Below are 25,734 nucleotides of genomic sequence, written 5' to 3' on the forward strand. Positions count from 1 at the left end.
GAGGGAGGGTGGGGCGAGGGGTAGTGAAGAAGAGAAATAAAAGAAGAGCTAAAAGAGGAGCTGGGTATTTTTCACACATTTGAGTTATGTAGATGACTCTGAGCATGTGGGATTTCAGTTTGGGCTTTTAATAGAAGGAGAACTATCAGGGTATTTCTCTGCCAGAGCAGGAAAAACAATCTTGAGTCTTTTGTGTTCTGCACTTGACACCCTCTTTCTCTTTTCTCTTTTTTGCCTCCCACTCCTGGGTTTCACCAAGGTAACAGCGACCAGGGAGTGAATCTGAAGCCACGATGGGGAGTGGATGTGGCACTGAGCTCCAGCTGCCAGCACAGGTGGCTGGGAGGATGTGCATGGCTAAGGATAACTGTAACTGCCCCTGTGCTCCTTGGACAGTGACAGTGGCTGCACATGAAAGCACCAGCAAAAAATGATGCCAGGCCAGGATCAGAGAGGAGAAATGCAGAAATGCTCTGCCCTTCCACTCAAGTAACTATTAGGCCCATCAATGTTGATCCAGCCAAATCTGATTCCCCTCCTTCCCAGGTTTGATCACCTGGTGCCATCAGGCAATTCAAACCAAGCAAAAACCCAACCAAGCACTGTAATCACTTTTTATACTTATATTTTTGATTTTATTTTTAATTTTTATTAAAAAACAACCATTATTAAAAATGAATCATTTACTGGAAGGCTTCAGCCAGGGAGAACTCTCATTTCAAATCTCATGAACAAAATGCAGCACAGTTATAACCATAGGCACAAAAAAAAATACCCCAGTTAAAAAAAACAGAGAATACTTTAAACCATAGCTTATAACTATGCAATTTTCTCAATGTCAATAAAGAGAATTTTGTTAAAAGCCTGCAGATCAGAATTTCATGGAAGACTTTTAAAATCCAAGGGAAGAAGGAAGGACATGCTTATTTAAAAAAATAAAAGTCCCTTGAATGTACCTATCAAGCCCAAAAAATTGAAAGTTGGTGAATAATTTTATTTTAAAAAGAAACAAAACAAAAATTAAACAAAACAAACAAAAACCCTTAAAACATTTCCTTGGTCTGGGAACTTCAAAGTCAAAACCAAATAAAAATGGTCTTAAAATATATACATATATATGGCTTTTTGTTTTTCCTATCCGTTTCTTTGCAAACAAAAATAAATTTAAGGGTGGCATTTGGTTTTTAAAAACGGTTCTGTCCTTCTCTTCAGCTGTCAGCTGGAGTGGATGGGATGGAGGCACTGACTGGTGGCTGCTCACGGTGGGCTCAGAATCCCCCCGAGTTCTCCTTCATCCTGGCCAGTATCCGGGAGTAGACAGGGGCTGCCAGGGGGAAGAGCAAGCGGGTGGGTGACACAGAGCATCCCCTGCCCCTCTCCTCCCAGCCATGCCACACCTTGCTTAGAGCAAGGGAGGAGGAGAAACCTCTCTTCAAGGGATGGGGGACACAATGGAAATTAGAGGTGAGCTGGAGAAGCTGTTTTACCTAGTCGAGGATTCCTCTGAGAAACCTGCATGGAAAGAAAACAGGGTTTGCATAAACTCAACTCTCCAACAGCCATAAGAACAGTTTGTTTGTCAATAGAGTTATCCTTAATCTCCAAAAGCTATGGATGGATGGCTCTTCATTATTGGAAGCTGATATATAATAGTACCATGCCAAGGTTACATTCACAGTGTGCTGCAAACTGAAGCTTTGTGTTGCAAAATTGTTATTATTATAATAATTATTTTTATATAATATAATTAAAATTATATATTTTATATATAATAAAATTATATATTATACAATATATATTATATTATATATAATATATTTTATATATAAGATAATACATATTATATATTATATATTATATATTATATATTATATATTATATATTATATATTATATATTATATATTATATATTATATAATTTAAATGATATTAAAATTAATATAATTTTATTATTATTTCTTATAATTAAGAATTATATAAATAATAATTACTTATTATTTCCTACAATTTCCTATTAAATCATGCAAGAAGAGAGGATAGATCATTCCATGGAACACATACACTCACTTTCTTTGGAAGTCAGTGTATGAATGTCACATGATTTTCCAATAATTATTACCAAAATGCAATTTCAGCAGTTTCACAGTGAGAGGTTTTTCCCTTTTACCTTGGATAATGCGGATGCCTGTTTGAAGATTTCTAATGCGGGATCTGCAGGCTCATCACCTCTTTCTTGTGGCCTTGAAGCTAAGGGTGAGACAGTGAAAGCATTGAAATACTTGTCAGAGCATGCAGGCTGCTTCCTTCTTCTATTTTCTGCTGAAAATCCCACTACAAACTAATCTCTCCTCACCAAACTGAAGCAATTGCCCCAGGTCCCCAATCCCTCCCAAAGCAGTTTTGCTGTAACAAGGTTGCTCTGGACATTTCTGACCATGGACCTACCCTGTGGCTGTAAGACAGAATTCACAGCATAAATGACACCATTTGTGGCCATGATATCACTTTCAGCAACAGGCTCCTTGTTGATATGTATTATGTTGTTCTTCTGTTCAGTAAAAGAAAGAAATAAAAAATGTAGAAGATGAGAATCTTCTGTCATTTCCAATGTTATTAAAAAAAACCTTTCACTTTGCATTCATTCATTTACTGGATGGTTGAAGGCATTTTCATTCCTCTTGCCAATTAAGGAGAATATAAAGACAAATTATAGTCTGAGTATGTCCTGGAACGGCTGGCAGGCTTTGGACTTCCTCAGTGCAACTGGCTGGGAATGCTGTCCCATGGCAGCAGAGCACATCCACCAGCACCCTGCCAGGGGGATGGCTGTGGAGATGGGATCAGGACAGGGCAGAGCAGGGCTGCACATGGGAAGAGTCCAGGATGCACCTTGGCCAATTCAATACACCTGGAAACACAGCCCCTTCCATTTTTTTTTCCTCCCATTGTGTTTTCTTATGCATAGAGTGAGCCATGATTGCTTATTTTCTGAAATGATTTTTTTCCTCAATAGAGGATCCTACATTCCCTTATGTAGTGTAGAGTTTTTGAACTGAAATTATATATCTAAATAAACTCTGCTGCACTAAGGGAGTCCATGCAGAGATCATTTTCATTACACAAAAAGATATGTTAGCTGAACAAGCTATTCATCTCATTTATTTATGTTTTTCCCCCCATGACTCAGGGTTAAATTTATAGCAGCTCCTGGAAATCATTTACAACTGGTCTTCTGGGGAGAAAGCTGAAGCAAACCACATTTCCTTCTTCCAGCTTGTTGAATTGAACAATGGCAACAGTCCCTCCAGTACAGCCCAGAAAACACTGGTGGGACTGTGGAGATGCTCCCACAGCATCCAAATGAGCACAGACATGAGCTGTGGTCCATGACATGATAACCAAACACGGGACAGCCCTGCAGAGCACAGCAGCCCACCTGAGGTGACTCACCATGCTCACTTCCAGCTTGTCTCCCTGCATGGATTTCAGCCTCACCAGGGCAGTGACCGCGCCGCTCACCAGGATCTCATCAGCCACGTGGAACTTGAGGATGTTGGCAAGCTCCTTGGCATTACCTGGGGGGAGAAAACCTTTACAGCTGCACACCAGCACCAGCACTTGCTTCCCATAGTTCACGTGCTGGAATGGAATTACTTGGAAAACACCATAATTTCCTGGAAGTGTGAAGAAACAATGTAAAGTTGTTTCTTCAAACAATTCACACCAAAACCAAAAAGCAGGCAGAAGGACCTGATTAGGGCACTGAGGCCACTCCTGCCTGGGCAGGTCAGGTTCCCAAATCCAGAAGGACACTCTCCCAATGTCCTTGGTACCTACCAAGCCTGCCCTACACCTGAATTCTCTCATTCTTGGGTTTTCATCCCTCATTCTCTCACTGTGCCAAGTGAGAAGCTGCTTCTCGGAATGAACCTGCTTCTCTTGCTGCTTTCACTTCCCAAGGAAGTCTGGGATGGGGTGGGGAAAGACCCATGTGAAATAAGGAAGCAGATAGGGCATTCTGGTATTTCAAATGTCACCAAGGCCAGTGTCACTTGGCAACAATCCTCACAGCTGGGTAGGAAGGGGAAAAGTGCAGCAGAAGTGACACGAATGTCTCATGGACTGATACCACCCCACTGAGTCTCTACTCATACAGCTGTGCTTTGAAACAGATTTTGGGAAGATGAGGTGCTTTCCCTGCACCATCTATTTTCCAGAAGAGGTGGTGACGTGCACAGCTCGGGCCAGTAGCACATCTCCATCTCCTCCTGCAGAGGACACAGGGTCACCAACAAGCCCCACAGACAGACAGACAGACAGACAGAGTCACTGTCAGCTACAGGCAGCTAGTGCAAAGGTGGCCTCCAGCCACAGCTCCCTCCCACATTTTTCTTTCAATGTTTTCAAAGACTCTATGCCAGCTTTTTTCCTTAGGGTGGCCACAGTTCACTCTGCACACCCTCACCAGCACAATCCACCTCTGCATCAGAGGCATAAGCTAAACATTTGCGTGGGGAAAGAACATCTCAAGTGTCTGCATCTGGGAATCTTCATTCCTGCAGCAATTTACAATGGCTGCAAAACACTTCTGAAATATTTGTATGTTAAGCATAAGGCTAGACTGATATTACTGGTTCCTCATCCCTGCACTTAAAAGGATAACCAGCTACCAGGGGCAGATGCTTCCCAAATTATGATGTCAATGTTTGGCTGGGATTTAATGACAAGACATTACATTCAAATACCTGACATTGTTTCCAGCCACAACCAGTTTTCAACATGAACAAAATAAAAGATCATGCTGCTTATCCAGAAGGGAGTTATTAAACATTCCCGTGCTTTTCTCCACACCCAGCCTGCATGCCTTTGCTTTTCAGGATACTGGTCTTTGTCTGAGCTAGAATGGCACTTAGCTAGAATTGTTGGCTTCTCAGGATTAGACTGGACCTCCTGCTTTGTCAATGTACATGGAGAAGGAGGAACAGCCCCAGCCTTTTATTACTTAAATTTCATACAGTGTAACTTGAGGCTGTATGTGGATTATGCCTTTTCCTTACAAAACTTACTGCAGACACCCTGATCCTGTGCTGTCAAGAGTCACATTCTCACTTCTTTAATTTCTTTTAGAAATATCTGGGAGTTATCTCACTCACACCACCAGTACAGCCAAATTAAAAGGCACAGTGAGTTTGTGACACACACTACAAACATATCTTCCAAGAACACAGGCAGTACAAACCAAGCTTGGGGAATCCAGTGCCACTCTCTGCATCCTCAGCTTCTGCTCATACAACTCCATTGGGCAGGAAGCTCATGCTTCCAACAGACAGACCCAAAGAATGAGATACAACAGAGAAATTTGGCCATTCCTCTCAGTATCACAGCAGTCCCACACAGCAGCTCATCCCCCAAATGTGTGGAGATGCTCACCCAGCAGTTTGTTGAGCTCCCCCTGGGGCATGGCTTGGAAAGCTTCGTTTGTGGGAGCGAACACGGTGAAGGTTCCCGGCCTGTTGAGGTTCTCTGTCAGCCCTGCAGACTGGATTGCAGCCACCAAGGTACTGCAAAGCAAACAGGCATCAAATGCTTCACTGCAAAACACTTCACTGGTCAGCTGTGTGCTGGGCTCAAGGAGAGCTGGGGAGTTACAATGTGAAATCCTGCTGGGGTGCAGCAATTCAAATAGCCAAAATGGTGATTAGGGAGGAAATGAGCTGTGGGGTCCAATGAGAACATCTGAGAAATGGCAAAGCAACCTGGGAGTGCTGACTCCATGGGGACCAGGTGGTATGAGGAGTCAGAGAGGTCTGGCTACAGTGGGCAGAGATGGCTTCAGAGCCAGATTCTTGTGGTATTGAGGGAACCACTTACTCTTGGCTCACAGTTGACTGAGGGTTATTTGAAGTTTCACTCCCTATAATTTAGAGAGACCATGGTTTTGGATGATCTTTCTATGCTAAAAAACATATACATTGTCATGACTACAACCCATAATAAATAGAAACTGCTTTGGCAGCTCTTTTGCTTCTAACTGGCACTTGGGAAGAGCAGAAAGGTCACCTGAAGCGATGGTCTGCCTTGAGAACATCCATCACTGAGCCAGTAGGAGGGGTCAACATTTTGTCCACACTAAAGAGGGTCCCAAACCTTCCCCTCTTGTCATGGGCAGCGATGCAGGCATTTTCAATGCAAAGGTTCTGCAAACACAATCACAGAAAAGAAGACTTCATTAGAATGCTTCAAAAGAGAGATGTTGGTGCTTTCCACAGTGCTCATTTCCCCTTTTTACACAATTGCTGTAGCATCAGAACACTGAGCATCCCCCAGCCCCGAGGAGCACAGCACACAGGGAGGACTCACGTTGCGGTACACAAAAACCCTCAGCTCCTTGTCCCCCAGAGTCTGCAGTTTCTGCCCATGATACAGATATTTGGAGGAGAGCTGGTCTTTAACAATGTGGTTCAGAAGCAAGTTTCTCATGTTGCTGTCAATAACAGGGAGTCCATCTGCAGCAAAAAGTGTGGAAAGAACCAGTGATTCACTTAAAATGGCCATTGAGCCACTAAAACCACTCAAATACAGAGCATTACCCACATCAGTTTTATATTGTAAACCTGGATGCCACTGCCTCGAGGCATTTGAGAGAGGATTTGCATACTTGTGCACTGAAATCTGGCTGAAAACTGTTTGAAGAAGATCTGTGGCCCAAAGTGATGGAAGAAAGGGATTTAATCCCTGGTTTACCTTTGAACACATTATTCACTGGGGCAAGGAGGGTCACTCGCTCACTGCCAGTTAGATGAGAACTGAGCCCAGCTTGTCTGAAAAGATCTGTAGACTTGGAAACTTCAGATTCTTGTGCCAACTCAAACACAGTCTTAGCTGAAAAGAAAAGCAACACATAGTTACCTTGCATTAAAGGTTATCCACTCATCACTATGCCCCCTAAATCCAGGATTTCCTTGGCAAAATAGACAAAAGAAAGGCAGCAGAAAGAACTGCAGAGAGGCAGCAGTACCTGAGTCTGGGATCAGCAGCTCATTCACAAAATGCACCACGCCGTTGGTTGCCAGGACATCCTTGTTGGCAATGATGGGCTTCCCGTTGAGGGTCAGCTCTTCCCCACTGCAGCCCACGTCCAGGGTGGCTCCTTCCAGGGTCTCCATGGTCAGGCCAGCAATGATGGCCTCAGCACACATGGCTGACTTCAGGATGTGATGGTTCAGCAGGTCTGTGAGAGAGGAGAGTGCCTTAGTGAGCTGCAAACACCAGCTAGGAAAGTGTTGCAGCTTTCAGGGATCCTGTTCCATGGCCAGGGTGTACTCCATAAAATGCAGTCATTTTAAATTGAGCTGATTTCAATTCCACAGCCTGTGAAATAAAATGCCTAAAAAGAGTCACTTTTTATAAACTTTTGCCAATTTCAAAAGGCTTCATGTGGGTACTCGACACAGTTGTCAGGGGAAGTTACATTGATTAGATTTTATTTTTCTTGCATCTTGATGGATCAATAGAAATCACCACTGCAAAAAGGGCTAAAAGAAAACTCAGAAAAGGGACTGCTTCAGCTCCCTCATCCATATCTGGATGCCACTCCTGCTATGTCTACACATCTACAACCAAAGGGAGCTGGGCTGTCCAGTTAACAAAGATGGACTCTGTCACATCTGTTCACTGCAGCTGTTGTCAGAGCGTATCAAGGAGCTGTTGACTTGTCCTTGAGAAAAAATTTAGAAGAAGTGAAAAATACTCTTCAGCCTCTCAGTGGCCTCAGTGAACAAGCACTCACCCCTCAGGGCCTCTGGGTCTCCCAGGATCCTGTTCAGAGTTTCTCGTGGGATCTTCTCAAAGGCCTCGTTGGTGGGAGCCAGGAGTGTGTACTGGCCTTCGCTCTCCAGCAAGCTGCTGAGGTCAGATGCAGCCACAGCAGTCTTCACAGGAACAAGGAGAGAGGGAAAAACACATTCAGCCAGAATACAAAGGTCAGAAACTTTTTCCAGGGACACACTAAGGGCCAGACTTATTAAGGCTTTTATAATTTCAGAGGACTTGCAAAAAATCCTGAATAGCTTCATTCAGCACTTTGGTCCCTTTAAAAATTTGACCCAGCCCCATGGTTCTCTGGTGTTCCAGAAATTTGAGTACAAGAGCCCTTTTTTTTTTGGCAAGACTGAGAGCTAGTTTGAATACCCAGATATGCCTGGAAAGGCTCACAGTACTTCCAGTGAATAATTCCAATCAGAACCCACATCTGGCTAACTGCAAATCCCCTGTGTGTTTTCCTTAATTTGGCAAATACCAAGGCAAATAAATCAGGACACGTCAAATTGGAACAGTTAATATCTCCTAAGGCTAAGACTCCCCTACAAGAATGAGGAGACAGACTCAGTCTCTCTGTTTTCTGAGCAGCCATAGAAGGGTGACAATTACTGTCACAAACCCTACTTGCACTGATAGCAAGCACTTCTCTTCCTAAATCAAAAGGAGATACATTGGTACAAGGAACTCATCAGCAGCTCCAGGCTCACAGCCCAAGACACTGGCAAAGCTCTTCAGGACAATTCATTGGGGGTGGGTTGCCTGAGCATCTTTAAGGAGAGCTGGAGCAGGCAGTGCTGACTGACCCGGAGGGTTTCCAGGCTGTCCTCAGTCTCAATGATCTGCTGGATGGTGTTGGTGGTGGTGGCGATGACCTTGTCGATGACATGAACCACTCCGTTGGTGGCGTGGTGGTCAGCTTTCAGCAGCCTGGCACAGTTCACTGTCACAATCTGCACAGGGAAAGACCATGGCTGTTACATGCACTAAAACCACTAAAGCCAGAAGGTAAAGTGCTGCTTTTCTATTTCTATTTCAAACGCAGTGAGCACTTTATTGAGTCGGCAAGAGCAGGAGTTGTATTTCCTTAAAATATCCTACCTTCTTTTCCTTAAATTTCCCTTAAAATTTTCCACCAAAAGTGAGAATGTTCTATCAAGAGTGTTTGAAATATTTCAAATTTAAAGAGCTTTGAAAATCATCAGTGGTTTTGTCTATACTCAAGACTATGAAAATAAGCCAGGACCAATACTTGGGCAAGCAGAGTTACACAGCAGCATTGGCTGCAACAGCATGGAGCAAACCATCTGTTTAAAAATATCATTTTCAAACTCCTTCATAGTATGTATCTTAATAGCTGTCAACCTAAGCATTCCAAAGTCCTGGAGGTCCCAGGACAGTGTAGGAGCAGCAAGGCAGCTGGAAAACAAGCCTGCTGTGGGTAGGTTTAATATGAGCAAGAACTTCTTCACTGCAGGTGAGCATGTGCTGGAACAAGTTGCCCTGAGAGGGTGTGGGGTCTCCCTCACTGGAAACATCCAGAACCATGTGGACACAACCTTGTGCCATGTGCTCTGGGATGACCCTGCTTGGGCAGGGAGGTTGGGCCAGGTGAGGCTCTGTGGTCCCTTCCAGGCTGAGCCAGTGAGAGCCTGTGGGTGCCTTACCCCGTTGGGATAGTGGTGGATCTGGATGGGCAGGTTCTGGTACATGGAGCTGAGGGTGGTGCCGTGTTTCAGATCATCTGTGAGCACCCGTTTGTCCACCATGTGGTAGCGGAGGGCGTTGAGCAGCTCAATGTTAACGTTGCTCACTAAGGAATCCAGAGTCTCCTGAAAATCAGAAAAATCAATTTTTCAGTACTGAGTGCAATTAGGCATCTGCTAGAGAGTACCAGGAGGTCTGGCTGCTCCCAGGGGGCTCCCAAGGTGGGCGTGTAGGCATGAATATTAAGTGATTCATTCAGCCTCATGCCATTTGTATAAATTAAGAGCTCAGCTTTCTAAAATCTTTGTCTTTTGCCTTACAAAAGCAGCCAAGAGCTCTGACACCCAGTCCTTGGCACACAAAGGGATGATTGCAGCTCCAGAGTGGGATCATTGCACTGAAATGAGCAGTAAGGCAAAAGGGCCACTGACAAATACACTAAAAGACCTTTCCTAACAGCATCATCCCTGCAAGGGGCTCTGCTGAGGCATCTGGAACAAAGGCTTGGCAGTGGAGAGACCCATAAATATCCCCCCTCCCTGCCCTAGTAATTGTTCTTGTTCACAGGGATGCTCAACTGGGGTGGGAGCAGCAGCAGGACAGCAGTGACCACTTCAGGAGTGGAAATATCACAAGACATGGAAAGAGAAAATCAAAATGAATGTAAAGGAAATGCATATCTAATTGAGCATGTGACACAGTCATGTGGGAATTACTGAGGCTCCAGCTGGGACTGGCTGTTTGTACAAATTAAGAACAACCAGAATGGGGATGTAAGGGACAACAAGAAAACTGGTAAGGGATGGGAAGGTTCTTGCTGCAGGTCTCAGTTCAATTTCTAATGGTAACAAGCAGGGAACACTGAATGAGGGGATTTCTACATCCACATCTCTCTGGTGATGGGATCCTTCAGAAGCAAAGCTCTGGAGCTGATGAACCAGCACAATGAAAACCATCCTGGAAATCCACAGCCCTTCCTCTATCAGTACTATGCCTATCCTGGAGACCCCTGCAGAGCTGGATCTCCACTAGGGAAAAATCAGAGGAAGAGGAGAAAGCAGAGGGATTATCTTACAGCAGACAAGGATGCCCAGGCCTCATTGCTGGGAGCAAAAATTGTAAAACTTCCAGGTCCTTCTATCTCTGGCCTCAGGTTGGAGCGGTCGGAGTAGAGCTGTGTGGTGGCTGACCCAACTACTCCCAGGGTTTCATAGATGTTGGAAAGTGGCAGGGCTGAAAGAAGAGAAGGTTAAGTTCCCAAAAACATCATTCCTCCTTCTGGCTGAATTAAAGCATTGCTGGTGAGAATGCTGGGAAATGAAGCACACCAGGGGATTGGTGTCTGTTCAATAATTAGATAATGAATAATCATAGCCTGACAGCTTCGCCCTCAATTACAGCAGTGTAATCCAGGATCTACTGCATTCTTGGAAGTTTGAATGGATTTGTTCTGGGTTTATACAAATGTGATTTAGGCAAGCAAAGACATTGATTGCTTTCACCCAATCCTGTTTGCATTCAGGCTTTTGGGATTTGGTGTTGGACACTGCTGGGCTCAGTGTCCACTGACCATGTGCATCAGCCCATGTGGTTAACTTGGAACCATCAGACTTTTGTGGAGGGAAGTGTTCCAAAAGCAAAAGCAGAATATGGCTTTCTTCAATAAACTCAGTTTATTCCCCCCAATATCAACTGTATTTTCTCCTAAATAAAAGTTTGCTAACCCCATGCTTGCCAAAATGTTCAAGGCCAGTTTGGATGGGGCTTGGAGTGACCTGGTCTAGTGGAAGGCATCCCTGCCCATGGCAGGAGGTTGGAACCAGATGAACTCTAAGGCTCCTTCCAGTACAAACCACTCCATGAAAATGAAAATGAGCAGATATTGGCAGAGCTGTCTCTTCCTCAATTCATTCCTCTGAATTGAATTTCCAATACAGATATATTACTTGCTGGAATAAGTAGGTCCCTATGGCCTTCCCATGCTCGATTAAGTTCAATTACATCCAAGGTTCTAAGTTGTCTGGAACATTTAGCATGCTTTGGAGCTGATCTGACTCTTGGCTGGTGCTCCACCGAGTCCATTTTGGACTTGTTCGTGGCAATATTGTGCAGAAATCACAAAAATTAAATCCACTTTGGGCAATTTTCTAACATTTCCCCTTACTAGGCAGCTGTATAATTTTAAGTCTAAAAAATGTCAAGCATGTTTTTACCAGCTGGGCAGCCTTTTTCTCCAGGAACTTTTTCATATCCAGGACAGCACTCGTAACTGATTACTCTGCAATAAGAGATGGATACAGCAGATTAACCAGCAGTCTCACAGCTTTTTCTCTATTTTATATAATTCTGGGTCCATCCATGTTGGGGATGTTTCCAAGCAGATTTTCATTAGAAATACAGACTTCAACAAAAGACTAACCACACTTTTATCTCCTTCAGGGCTGCATGTTGCCAATTTCTCCACAGAACAAAAGCAGACACAATTTCTTTTCAAAAACACACTTTCCAGGAGACTTTATACAGGCAGTGGATGGAAACTGATTCCACAGTCCCAACAGGACTGCCAGTGCTGGTTCATCTGGGCACATTTCCCATGGGATTTGGGATCTCCTCAGCTGACTGCTGCTGTCACATCTCATCACTGCTCCACCGTGGCTCTTTGACCAAACCAGCCAAGCATTTCCCTCTCATTTCACCCTCTTTCTGTCCACCACCAGAAATTATTTGCTTACTTATGGGCAAAACCCACAAGACAGACCTGGAGGGAAAGGTGAACCCTGTTCTCAGATACGTGCATTGGCACGAGGACTTGGGAAAAGCCCTGCAAGGAGAAACTCCACCTTGGAAATTCCCCCTTGAAGTGGTGGGATGTGCATGCCCAGGCAGCCTGGGCAGCAGCACAGCACAGCTGTGTCCCTGTGAGCAGCCTCAGAGCAGCGCTTCCTTCTGGCTGGCAGCACCGTCCCCCTGTAAAACCAAAGGGGTCAGAGGCACCAGCCCAGGCTGTCCTGCTGATTTCAGACCCTAAATAAGCAAGAGCTGCCTGAAAACTGCATCCATCATCTGCAGCTCAGTTATCTGATTGAGAAAGAATCATCTCAAAGGTGGCCATTTGAGGGAACGTGGCTTGATACTAAGAGGGAGAAGAAAAAAAGAAAAAATGAAAAGGGGAAAAAAAAAATGAATCCAGAAGTTGCCTGCTCATTTTCCCCAGGGGATTCTTTCACCTATTGCTCTGTGCTTGGTGTGAAATAAGTAACAAGGCCACCTGATTGATGGGCTGAGAGAGCCAGGGAATAGGTGTTCCTCCCAAGCACAAGCATTTCCTCTGTGCTCCCAGCTGAATTTGAGACAAGTAGGATGCTGTACTGCTGAGGGTCAGCACACTCACGCAAAGAGAGAGGAAAATCCTCCAGCTTCAGATATTTGTCATCATTTTAACAAACAGTAGAAATGCCTGAGGTTTAATAGGGAATTCTTCAGGGTAATTAAGAGCCAGAAAGTGAAACAAATACCTGCTTTTGTGTGACAGAAGCAAATAAATTCTGTGTCACGGTTTCCTAAGAGAATTACAAACCAAACCCAGACTGATTGTCTAGACATTATATATTCCATGTGGGAAAGAGTTTGCCTAAAGCAATCCCTTCCTTTGACTACTGGAGATCTTAACACCCTGCTGCTCTGCTTTCCCAGCCCCCTGTCTCGTGTTCATTGGAAACACACACTTTCTTCCCCCACCACTTCCCTCCCCTACCTCCAGTTTTTCTTTTTTTCACCCTAGAAACTAAATCCAGTCTAGACAGTTCCCTTGGTTCAGACCTGTAATCAAAGATGAAGAGCTGATTAAAGAGAAATCATTCCAAAGTGCTGACGAAGGCTTTCAAACCCTTACTTACAGATCAATTGGAGATTAATGAGCTGCTCCAAAGGGGCAGGGCATGGATGCACAGCCTGTGGCACACTGGCTCACAGCTGCCCCTGGTGCCTGCCAGGAGGGGAGGGCACTGGCAAGGGATGCAGATACCTGGTCAAATGTGGAACTGGATGGTGCTTGAAGCCCAGTCCCAGCCAAACCATTCTGGGTTCCATGACTGCACCTCCTGCTTTTCACTGGGTTTGTGGGCATCTCCAGCAGCAAAGGAAGCTCATGGCAAGAAGCACCAGGGTAGAAACGGGGCCAGCTCCACTTGGGCAGGGACTCCCTCGAGTCCCCTGTCTCACTCTCCCACTGAAGGGGGCCCTCAGCATCCCCTGGTGTGTGTCTGGCACCTTCAGCATCCCCTGGTGTGTGTCTGGCACATCACCATCCTGAGCTCTGGCAAACTGCTGCAAGGGGCCAGGTGAACACAGAAGAGCTCAGCCAAGGGCTGGCACCTTGTAGGAGCCAGAGATGAGGGTTATAAAGCAGCTTCAGCTTCAGGCATTTGGCCTCCCATGGCTGGTGGACCAGGTGGAAACAAAAGCCCACCCAGCCCACCCAAAGGCACCATTGAAGGGGTTGCTCAGGGGTGGCCTCAGGGCTTATCCCCAGCTGTCCCTGCAGCCACCTCCAGCCCTCAGAGAGGAGCAGCAGAGCTGGGCTGAAGGATGCTCCACATCTCAGAGCTGCCTTGCCCCACACATCCATGGGGCAGGGAGGCTGCCCTTGGCACATCCTGCTCCAGCTGGGTCAGAGCCACATTCTGCTGCCCAGGGAGGAGAACTTCCCTTGAGCACTTCCCAGCCACTGCTGCACTCTCTGGGCTCTGCACAAAAGCCCTGGGAAGTGCCCAGTCCATCCCTGCTCCTGCTGCCTGCTCCGTGCCCAGTCCCTGCAGCATCAGGACACGGTGGATGCCAGCACTGTGGGTCACACACAGAGCATTTGTCATCCACTCTGCAACGCCTCAACCACAATTTCCTGACCTCCTCAATGAGTAATTTCAAGTCAAATCTATAGTTTTTTAGCCTCTGGTTTTGAAACACTATTTCTTTAATGTCTATTTGTAGTCTGCCTGCAGAAGAAAGCTTCTTTAGTTTAGGCTTTTATTAGTCATTGTTCCACTGCTGTCGCATTCTTAGGAGCTGAAATTAAATTTAAAGTGCATTTTTCAAGGTAATAAAAATAAGCTTAGGCATATATTAGTGAAAAAAGATCCATTTGTAATAATTTCCTGTAATAAAGCCCATATGTTTTGTTTTTGTAAAATAAGTGCCAGTGACTTTTTTCTAAACTGAGGTTGTCTTCATTCTCAAGACAAAACAGGGGATGTGTTCCATTGCAACCCCAATTCTGGAAGAATGAGTCCAGTGCACAAGGGAAGGAGAAAAATATAAAATACAAAGGCAAAATGATGACAATATACTCTGAATGAACTACTTCTTTGACTTTGGAATAACCAACAGTGGAAAGTTACCTAATTACCAAAACACTTTTGCCTCAGCACTCCTTGAAATCAAAGCAGTGTCAGACTTCTTGCCAACTATCTTATCTCCCTTCATCAGCAAAGATAAAAACTCTACATAAATCCTCTACCTAATTTCCCTGTAACTGTGTGAGCCAATACTTCAGCAGAGAAAAACAAACTAAAAAAAAAAAAAAAAAAGCAGATAAAGAGGCAGAACTCTTCATCTGTGGTTTCCAGGCTGGCTTTCCTTGCTGCTCCAGTCACTCTAAGCCTCCCAGTGCAGGATGTGATCCTTCCACAGGAGTGAAGCTGTGCTGCAGGAGTGCAGAATTGTTCTGCCTTCCTTGCTGGGGGATGGATTTCTCTGCTCAGAGCCAGCTCTGCAGGAGCTCAGCTTTGCTGCTCAGCAGCTCCTGCTCTCTCACTGACCTCCCTCCCAGCACCTGTGTGAAAAGGTGCTCAGAGCAGGAAAAGGAAAGAAACCAAAGCAGCCAAACCCATCATCCTAGAGCCAGGCATTTTCACCTGGAACACACAAGCAGCTTGTGGCACCAGTCACCCTTTAAGCAAATACAGAGGAAAACAGCCAGGTCAAATGTGAAGCACATGAGATGGCTCAAGGGTCTCCTCCCCAGGACTGCTGCTCTCAGGTGGGAAAAACCTTTCAGGAGGAGGAGAAAATGGCCATGCTGACCACGCTTATGCAGCTCCTCCATCCCCCCAGGGCTGATGGGGGTTCCCCTGCCTGTGAGAGAATCACCCACTCAGCTTTAGGAGGGGACTGCTGACCACAGATCCCAAGCAAAGGCTGCATCCACCCAGTTATGATACATGTGCCAAATCTGGGTTTTTTCCTAGGATTTCAGGGTATTCTCAAAACCTCCCATGGACCAGCTCAGCCCAACAGGAGGGGCCAGTTTGGAGGTTCATGCTGAGCACCATCAGCTGTGCCCACCTGATCTCCTGATCTCTGACACCTGAGCCACAGCATCAGACTCCTGACACTGCTGCAGGAATTTGACTGCTACAGCACAATGCATCCTGTCCTTTACAGCCCCAATGACTCCTGATTGCTTCCATATGCCAGGCACACCACGTCCAGTGGGAGCCATCACAAGCAAACATTTGTAATCAGAGCTGTCCCAGGGTCCCCTGGAAACTCTGAGTCAAGGCACGTGTCTTTTGTTCTGCACCAGCCCTGCTGAAGGAGAGAGCAGGGCCCAGGCTCAGGAATGACTGGGAGGAGAGAACACAATAACACCCATTGTGGAGATGATGTAAAGCAAAGAATAGTGAGCAAATTCTGTGGATAATGGAAAGATTACCTCATAGGTTAACAGGCAGGTTAACGGTCTGTGTGCTTTTCTCTCAGTGATGCATCACTGGGTGAGACACTTGGGTAAAAGCAGAGAAAATGAGGTAGAAGAGTTCACCCCAAATGAAAGAGTTCTCCTCAAATGAAATAATGAAATGCTGCCAGATGCCAGTTATTCCACCTCCTCCTGGAGATAAGTGGATGAGTTTGTCTGTGCCAAATGCAGCTGCACTCTTGGTTTATATAAGGTCTGTTTCTCACTTGCTTCAGAGCTAAAGAAATCCATGGCTGGACTGCTTTGCCTTTCAGTGACCAGAGCAGCAAAGCTCTCCCACACCCACAGCTGAGTTGTGTTTTCTTTGGAGACACACTGAGCTACTCTGTTATCAGAAAAGGCAATGATGAGACCATATTGCTGTGCCATAACCTTGTCCATGTCATGTCAAGAAGCACCATTATTCAGCCAAGATGACAGCCTGAACTCTAATGACCCAAGCTAAGCCTTCCCAAAATTCTGTTTGTAGAATTAAGGGGAGGGGATCTGGTTGCTTGTTTTTACAGTATTGCCTCTCCTTTTTTATTCTGAAAAGAAATTGGACATAAGGAAAACGATGGTGCATGCACACTGCATGGCACAGCCAGCAATACATCCTCCTGAAGTAGAGAATTGTCCTCCTTAGGGCAAATTCATGTGAAGAACAATGAAAGGCCAAAAGCTGTGCACAGCCATGACTCCTGGTTTGCTTCCCTCCTCCCCACACCAACAGCACACATGAATCCTGACAGCCAGGTGTCACAGCTAAACCAATGATGGCAACACGAATCACCAGGGAAGAAGAGCATGTTGCTCTAGATCTAATTACCATTTACACTGAGCCATGAGGGAAACAAATGAGATGATTTTCTCCTCTCTGTTCTTGACCCTGCAGATCCAGGCTGAGACCTGGCCCCAAGCTCTGATCCCACAGCCAGGACTGCTCAGGGAATCTTTGCACTGGCCCTGGGTGTTGGGATGGTCCATGCAAGGGAGTCCAAAAGCCCAGCCTGGACTACAGCAAGGAAAAAGATTCTCTGCTCCTGCTCTACAGCCTGGCAGATAGTCAAGCATGCATAGCCTTAATTATCTGCTGACTGCATCTTTCAAAAGAATGTCCCGAGGCTGCTCACACAGATTCTTCATGCAACAGCTACTTGAATATTATTGTTTGCAATGTTAGACGTGGAATTGGCCTGCAAGTCTGATTAACTTTCCTGGTGGAGTCAGAGAGTGTTGGCTAAAGCTAACACCTCTTTCCTTTTATTTGTTTTCCCTTCCAAAGCAAACAGATGGAGATGAATTTTACATTCTCTCCAATATCCATCAGCTCTGGGCTGCCTTTTTTCCGCCTTTTTTATTTCTCAAATCTAGGCAGCATTGAGCCTATCATGGAGACAGTACTAGAAAACATCTGGCCTACACTTCATTACAGCACAGAGAGCTATTAAAGTATATATAGAAATGCAATTAGAATAAACCATCAGGGTTTATGTTTACATGGCACTTTTCATTCTTAACATCAAAGTGTTTTAGAAAAACAAATATTTCTTAGGGGGTAAAAAGCTAAAACAATTTTTAACACGGACACACGTGACACACACACCATGGGCTCTGACATCCCACATCTGCCATCTGCTTCTGCCACCCAGCACCCACCTCCACAAGGGGGTCTTTGGGGAGACCCTGTCAGGCACCCAGGGACTTACGTGGACTTCCCACAGATCTTCCTCTGGTACCACTGCTTGCAGTTGGTGAAATATTTCCTGTTGGTGCCGATCAGCTTCTGCACCGCACACACGTTGGGGCTGCAGGGAACAGAGCACAAGAGGGTCCTGTCAGCCTCCCCCTGCCAATGCTGACCCCCAGCACGGAGCCAGACCCCACTGACAGAGCCTGGAAAGCCCTGCTGGGATGGCAGGGGAGGAAACCTTGAGAGCTGCAAGTCAACTTGCTCGATTCAGCCCTACAATGACTGCCATGAAGTGGAAGAAGCAGAGAAAGAGATTTCTCCTGACTCTGCCAGAGCATCTCTTTCTTCACTAAGTACAAATTCTTGACTTTTTTCCATGTTCCACCTCTCACCAAAATATAAAGAAATCAAGTAAAAATCCTTTGGTCAGAATTTCCATGGTGTACAGCTACTTAAAATTCAAAACTCAGCTAAAACCCCGGAAATTATGCAATAATACAAATCCTTGCAAAAGAAACCATTATTTTATTGTCTAGGACATAAAAAAAATAAAACGGATATTTATCAGCCTACAGACTTGCATCAAGCCCAGAACTTTGGCTGTATGATAGACCCAGCAAATTCTGGACATGGATGCTGAGCTGAACGAGGGGAAAAGGAGCAGTGGCACTGCCCTCCCCTGCTTCAACACACCAGAAATGACAGCACAGATCAAGAGGGGCTGTACCAGCCCATAAGGTACCAAGAGCTCCTGCTCAGCAAAAAACCTGGTTTGTGTTCCATGTGTGAGCAACCCTGCTGAGAGCTGACTGCAGCCCTGCAGCTTTCTAAGAAGTGGTATCACTGTGAGCAGAGATGTGGTCAAGCTGGAGCTGGGAGTTTCTTTGCTGCTGGTTTGGCCAGCACAGCATTTCCCTGCTCTGCCTGGCTCACCAGCTCTGTGGTTTGTGGCCAGCAGCCCTGGCCACGTGTGTAAGCAAAACATGGTCAGCACAAAAGATATGATTTATGGATCTGGGTTGCAAGGCCATCAAGTGCCTCTGGGCTTGACCAGAGGTGTAGCAAATGCTCCAGCAAGCTGAGGATGCTTAGCCCAGCTGAGGCTGGAATCCCAACGCCACCACCATGTCCCAGTTGCAGCAGCATCACTAAAAGTATGCACAGCATTGGCTGCCAAGCAGATGAAGGGAAAACAAATAATTAAGCAAAACACATAAATCATCACTTCAGCCTGTCAGAAGCGCTCTGTGCTGTCCAAGGCAGATTTTCCATTTGCACAAACGAAACTCCCAATGGGGTCTGGAGATGCTCTTGTGAAGGTCCTGCTGCTGTGCTCAGGAGAACAGGCAGCAGCCTGTGTCCTGCTGTGTCTGACCGAGGCACTGCCCCCCAAAATGAACAAAAGCAGAGTTTGCAGCCCAACCACCAAGTCCTCCTGCGGCCGTGCTTGCTTTTCAGCGGCATCCCAGAGGGGCCAGCCTGCCATCATTAGCATGAATTAACCTGAGGGTCTCCCAGAGCTGGCTGACTGCAGTGCCAGCCTCCGCGGGAGCCTGGCGTGCCTTCAATGAGCCTTTGTTGCTGCGGCTGCTGCAGGGCCCTGCGGAGGCAGCATCCGACCCTGCGTGTCCCAGGCACCTTCATCCTGCCCCGAGGGGAGAGAGAGGAGCTGCGGGACCGGGGGACACTCAGCTCATCATTCCCCCATTGCTGCCACATCCAGTAATGGTGGTTTGTTTCTTCGTGAAAGGATTTCATTCAGTTTCTGTGTATAAGGCAGGGAACAAGGAGCGAGACCCTACTGAAAAAAAGTTAGAAATCACAAACCCAAACTTTCAGCTGGTGCAAACTGGCCCAGACTCAGCAACTTCCAAGCCAAATCATCGCTTAGAGAGACGTCTGTGCTCTCTGACTCAGCCCACCTTGGCCACCCAGCCCTGCCGTGCCGAAATGTGGTTCCAATTACATCGAAATTCCAAACCTTGCCTCGATTTTAGCATCTGGCTGACGGCAGTGGACAATCCCTCTAATATTCATCTTGACAAGCCTGGCTACTGAAGGACTTGTTTGATCACTTCCCCCACATCCCCAGGAGCAGCCTGCCAAGAAAACCCTTGTGCCTCCAGGACAGTACTTCACTGCCTTGATCCCAACTCCCTGCCTGGGACTGCAGCTCTGTGGGGCTGCTCCTCCCTCCCTGACTTAGGGGGAAAACTTCTTTCCAGTTTTTGCTCAGTGTGGAAAAACCCCTGCTCAGGGCTGTGTTATCAATGATTCCTGCAGGCACGCTGTAGTAGCGGCTCCCTGCATTGCATGTCCTGGTTCCTTGCCCGGTCTGGCTTAAAATGAATTTGTCAACACTCTTCCCTCTCCTCGTTGGAGTTCATCACCTCTGCCATGCCGTTCCCAGCCAGCCACGCTGACTCCAGGATAAGACTGCCTATTGTTCCCCTTCAGCCAAAGCCTTTTGCTTGGCAGCAGCAGCTGGGAGCTGCTGGGACAGGGGCTGCCCTTGGGAAGAGGCTGAGAAAAGCAGCACTTGATGCACAGCCCCAGATACCTGCAATGGCTGTGGCCATGGTGCTGCCCAGCATCACCTTGTGCCCACAAAGCTGGCTGGCTTTGGGAAGAGCACTCCTACATTTTCATTTTCAAATGTCAGTGTTACTTATGCACTTTTCAGCTCCTCTCACTGACTTGAGCTGGTTCATTTTAAAAAAAAAGTTAATTAAGACATACAAGTTTTGCTGTGGAGCCAAGCTCTGCCTCCCAGCTTGCTCTGGGCTCAATAGGGGCATTGATGGTGTGGGGGATGCTCACAGCAAAGGGTGGCAGTCCTGCTTGCACATCCCTCTGGAGCTGGCTCTGACAAGCAACACAACACACCCCACATCCAGGATGTTTTTGGCTGGTTTTGTGCTGCTGTATCTCTTTGGCACATCATTAATCAGTGCTCAAAATTCCGTGTACATACAAAAGTTAGCTTGGTAAAAATCACCCTCTCCATCACAATGGGAGCAGTGAGCAAGGAGCTGTGGTCAGCTACACTGGGTTTATCTCAATTCAGATGGAAGTTCTGGCATTCCATTGTGTCTTCCAAGGCACCAGAGTGGACCAGAGTCACATCTTACCCAGTGCCTCTGGTAATTGTGCAGGGTAAAAGCTTCTCCCTGCAGAGATGAGTGCACTGATTTACACCAGGACTGCCCTAACTTATTCAGCCTGAGCAAACTTCAATCTCAGGGCTATCAGCAGAACTATTTACTTAGTTTCACATCACACAGACAAGGTGAACAAGATTCACAGTATTTCTACGTAAATCACTGCAATTCTGGCATTATTGACCCATTACAAATAAATATCAGCTCAGAATTTGCCTGTTGGATTGTGTGCCTGGTCAGGCATACAAACAGCACGTCCCTTGTCATAAATCCTGACCTAGATCCCTGCCAGAGAATGTATCAAATTGCAATATTTAAATGTTGGGAGTTTTTTTATTTAAAGCATTTCATGACCCTGCTTCCAGCAACGCACTTAAACAGAAGCTTCAACTCAATCACTGTCACCATCCCGAGAGATGGAAGCCAGCTGAAAGGTCCTTCATCCTTTCACCATTCTTAACTCTTAGTAAACTTTAAAAACAGTGGGAACAACTATTTAACATTGGGTTAGTTTTCTGCCTATTAATGAACACTCAAAGTACTCACTCTATAACAGGCTGTGTATCAAGCAAGAGAGGTCTACATGCATTTTTCCATAGGCCTTATCTTGTAACGTCTATGAATGAATTAGTGATTATTTTTGTCAAGAAAACTTCCAAGACTGAGGTTTCCAGTCAAAGAGTAAGTTGGTGCTGACTCCACAGAGTCATTGAAGGGTTTTTTTCATACAGATTCATAAAAACAAGAATTCTTTCCACAAAATCTTTAATGGCTCGAAATCTAGGGACTTTTACCCCCTTTTTCCTTAACAGGGATAAACTGATAAAGAAGCATTGGAGGGTCCAAACTGACATCTGCAACACTAAGTTTCGTGATGGAAACGGGGAAAAGTTACCCAAAGAAAAAAGGTTACTGGGGATGAAAGACAAGGAAATGAGAAAGAGAAAGAGTTACCTCTTCTCTTCCTCTTATAAGAGGAAGAGAAAGAAAGCAGTGGTTGCTGAGAGAGCTCCCCACGGTGCCCGCACGGCCCCGGCCCGCACAAAGACCCCGGGGCGAGCCCGCACCGGGCGCATCCCCCGCGGGCCGGGCAAGCATGGGGGAAAAAGAGTTTAAAAGAGATTTTCCCCCTCCCTGCCTCCCCTTACCCGTGCTGCCGGCCGCGGAGCCGGCTGTGCTGCAGGACCTGCTGGTACGGGGACTTGGCGGCGGCGGCGAGCCCGAGCGCCAGCAGCAGCAGCGGCAGCGGGCGCGCCATGGCCGGGCAGCGCGACGGGACCGGCTCGGCTCGGCTCGGACCGGTTCCGCTCGGCTCGGCTCGGCTCGGCTCGGCTCGGCTCGGCTCGGCACTGCTCGGCTCGGCACTGCTCGGCTCGGCTCGGCACTGCTCGGCTCGGCTCGGACCGGCTCGGCACGGCTCGGCTCGGCTCGGCACTGCTCGGCTCGGCTCGGACCGGCTCGGCACTGCTCGGCTCGGCTCGGCACTGCTCGGCTCGGCTCGGACCGGCTCGGCACGGCTCGGCTCGGCTCGGACCGGCTCGGCACAGCTCGGCTCGGCTCGGCTCGGCTCGGCTCGGCACTGCTCGGCTCGGCTCGGCTCGGCTCGGCACGGACCGGCACGGCTCGGCTCGGCACGGCGGCAGCGAGCCCCGTTAAATGAGGCGGCGGAGCGGGGGCGGGAGCGGCCCCGCGGGGGGAGCGGAGCCGCCCGGCCCGGCCCGGCCCGGCAGGAGGGGAGGGGAGAGGGGAGAGGGGCCGCCCCCCGCCAGGGGCATCCATCCGTCCCTCCGTCCGCCCTTCCATCCGTCCCTCCGTCCGCCCTTCCATCCGTCCCTCCGTCCGCCCTTCCATCCGTCCCTCCGTCCGCCCTTCCACCCGTCCCTCCGTCCGCCCTTCCATCCGTCCCTCCGTCCGCCCTTCCATCCGTCCGTCTGCCCGCACTTCGCTCCGTCCGTGCCCCGCAGACGTGCCGCGGGGGGGAAGCAGACAGGGATGTTTTATATCCCCCTTCAGGGAGCAGCGTTTCATTTTCAATTTCTTCTGCATCCGGACCTTCCCCTCCACCTGCCCCAGGCGGGATTCAGAGCGGGTGGGTGCTCTGCCCCCTCCGGGATCCCCCTGCCCCCGGGGGCTCTCCTGCTTTCAGCCCAGCCCTGGCACACCCGTGCTGCTCCCAGGTCCCCTCAGGGCCTCCTGGTGTCCACCCACTCCCAGCCACTTCAGCACTGGCAGGGGTCACCCTTGGCAAGAGGTTTCTTGTTGCTTTTGTACCAAACCAAATGAAAGCAGGAGGTTTTAGGCTGAGAAAGTTGGGGGTGCTCAGTCTGGAGAAGAGAAGTTTCAGGGACTTCTTAGAGACTCTAACAGTACCTAAATGAGGCTTACAAAAAGGAGAGCAACTTTTTGTATGGGTAGATAGTGTTAGGACAAAGGAGAATGGTTTTAAACTAAAGGGGGAGAGATTTAGATTTGATATTAGGAAGAAATTATTCTCTGTGAGGTTGCCCAGAGCAGCTGTGGCTGCCCCATCCCTGGAAGTGTTCAAGGCCAGGCTGGACAGGGCTTGGAGCAACCTGGGACAGTGGAAGGCATCCCTGTCCATGGGAGGAGGTTGGAACAAGATGAGCTTGTAAGTTCTTTCCAAACCAAACCTTTGTGTGATTCTATGATTCACTGCAGCATCCCAGTGTTTGTAAAGGATTTGCCCTGATTGGACTGACATCAAAGTCAAAGGGTTCTGTCCTCCCTAAATCTGCCTGGGAAGCAAAAGGGGTCCTTTGGGGCCACTTGCCCTAAGGGACAGATCTGTGCAAAATCCTCCTGTGGCTTTGCAGACTGGGCAGTGGCCAGCAAGGGCAGCTGCTCAGCAAAGGATGGGAATTGAAATGTGTCCAGCAGGCAGCCACTGAGCCAAAGAGAAGAAGTCTTTAGCAATATCAAGCACTTTAAATTTACAAAGATTTCCCCCCCCCTCCCCCAGTAAATAAATCTGATCTGCATAAAACCTATTAATTGCTTCTTGGAAAAAATTCATTAAACCATTCCTCAGTCAGGTTTCCTCTCCCCAGGGAGTGTTTCATTACTTCCTCCATCTAAGTAGGTAAATAATGAAATCTTACCTGCAAAGACTCATGACTCCAGCATAAAAGACAAGAAACAGAGGTCTCAGGTCTTTCTGAGGAAAAGGTGATGTTTTAAACCCTCTTGAGCATTGCCTGAGAGCCTCAGCTGCATCTCTGTAAAACGGAGGCAATTTTATGAGCCTCCAGTTCTCTGTTTAAAAGAGAGCAGTGATCTGTGCTCTGCCCAGAAAGGGGTGACTTGGTTCCCTGGCTCTGGGCAAAGATTTTCAGTTGTGAAGCCCGATCTGATGGTTGTGCATTTTCCCAGGTCAGAGTTAGACCCTTTGGTCTAACTCCTCCTCCCCAAGCTATTGCAATTTTTTTCTGCCAGGGGAAGGCTTAAAACTCTTAAAAACAGAATGACAAGCGGAGAGAAATCAAGCAAAGGCATTGCCAACTGCTGAGGCCCGTGAAAACAGCAGCCAATTGCAATTTCTCTGAAGAAAAACATCAAAGATCCCACATGGTGGCAGAGCCAAGCCATGGGTGTAGGCTCCTGCCTTGCCCCCACGTGCTAGGCTGCTGTTTTGGGAATCACAAGGTCCCTTTCACTCACAAAGCTGGTTTAAGGTGTATGAGCTTCTCTCCCAGACACCCCAAGGACCAGGAGCCCCAGGTCCTCAGAAGAGCATCTTTCCCCAGGAGCACAGGGCTGCCTGTCCTGGCATGAGCCAGCAGGACCCCCTGTTCCTATAACAACCTTCCAGAACAAGGGTTGATGTCCTTGAGACACCAAACCCCGCACCGTACCCAGCAGAAGTTTGTTGAACCCAAAATGCTGGAAATTAAAGTGACTAAGATTTTTCCCAGTGAGATGTTCCCCTGGAGCTTAAGCCAACAGAGAGTGAGGAGGGACAGGCAGCTGTGAGGGGTCAGGGTGAGTGTGGGGAGGGATGGGACAGCCCCACTGCCATGCTGTGCCAGCACTGACAGCTCCTGGCTCCCCCCAGTCACATGCAGGCAAATCCACTGGCAAATCCACTGCTTTTATCTACCACTGCTGCTTTGCTTCCTCGCCATCCCTCCCTCCCAGCCCAGCTGCCTCCTCGTTCTTCTTCAGTGCATCTTTATTCATTATTCCTCTCCAACAGGACTTTCTGTACTGACTAAGCTTTCAATTAGCTTCTAGAATCCGTTTGAGAGCAGTTCAAGTGTTGCAAAGAAATATTTAAATATACTGGGCTATCAGACTGTGACAAACCTATTTGTGAGTAACCAGTGCTTTGATTTGCACTTGTTTTAACCTCTGCCTCCAGACGGATGTTTAGTTTGAAATGAAATCCACGGGCAGTGGACTCTCTGCACACTCATACAAATACTCCAAAATCAATCATGTAGAAAATTGCACTCTACACAAATAGACCCTTCTGTACACATTTCAGACATAACAGCTGTTCCACCAAAAGGGAGGAACCCAAAGACATACCCCAAGCCAAACGAAGAAATCTTCAGCAATAATAAACATCTATTATTTTAAAAGCTTTTCCTGTATAAACA

The 25,734-nt window shown here is 47.3% G+C and overlaps 1 protein-coding gene across 1 annotated transcript; it reads right to left on the minus strand.

The window, feature by feature from the left end:
* Positions 1 to 608: 608 nt before the first annotated feature.
* Positions 609 to 22,457, minus strand: TGFBI (transforming growth factor beta induced). Its single transcript, XM_054642958.2, has 17 exons — positions 22,264 to 22,457; positions 17,971 to 18,069; positions 11,739 to 11,803; positions 10,601 to 10,758; positions 9,486 to 9,650; positions 8,625 to 8,771; positions 7,790 to 7,931; positions 7,019 to 7,231; positions 6,745 to 6,882; positions 6,361 to 6,506; positions 6,061 to 6,197; positions 5,431 to 5,561; positions 3,451 to 3,575; positions 2,446 to 2,548; positions 2,168 to 2,247; positions 1,488 to 1,512; positions 609 to 1,324 (listed from the first exon to the last, which is right to left on the minus strand). Exons 1-17 carry the CDS (start codon positions 22,371 to 22,373, stop codon positions 1,269 to 1,271), a joined length of 2,040 nt encoding a protein of 679 aa, XP_054498933.1. The 5' UTR covers positions 22,374 to 22,457; the 3' UTR covers positions 609 to 1,268.
* Positions 22,458 to 25,734: the final 3,277 nt, after the last annotated feature.

The sequence above is a fragment of the Agelaius phoeniceus genome, chromosome 15 (assembly GCF_051311805.1).
Source record: "Agelaius phoeniceus isolate bAgePho1 chromosome 15, bAgePho1.hap1, whole genome shotgun sequence".
Taxonomy (NCBI): Eukaryota; Metazoa; Chordata; class Aves; order Passeriformes; family Icteridae; genus Agelaius; species Agelaius phoeniceus.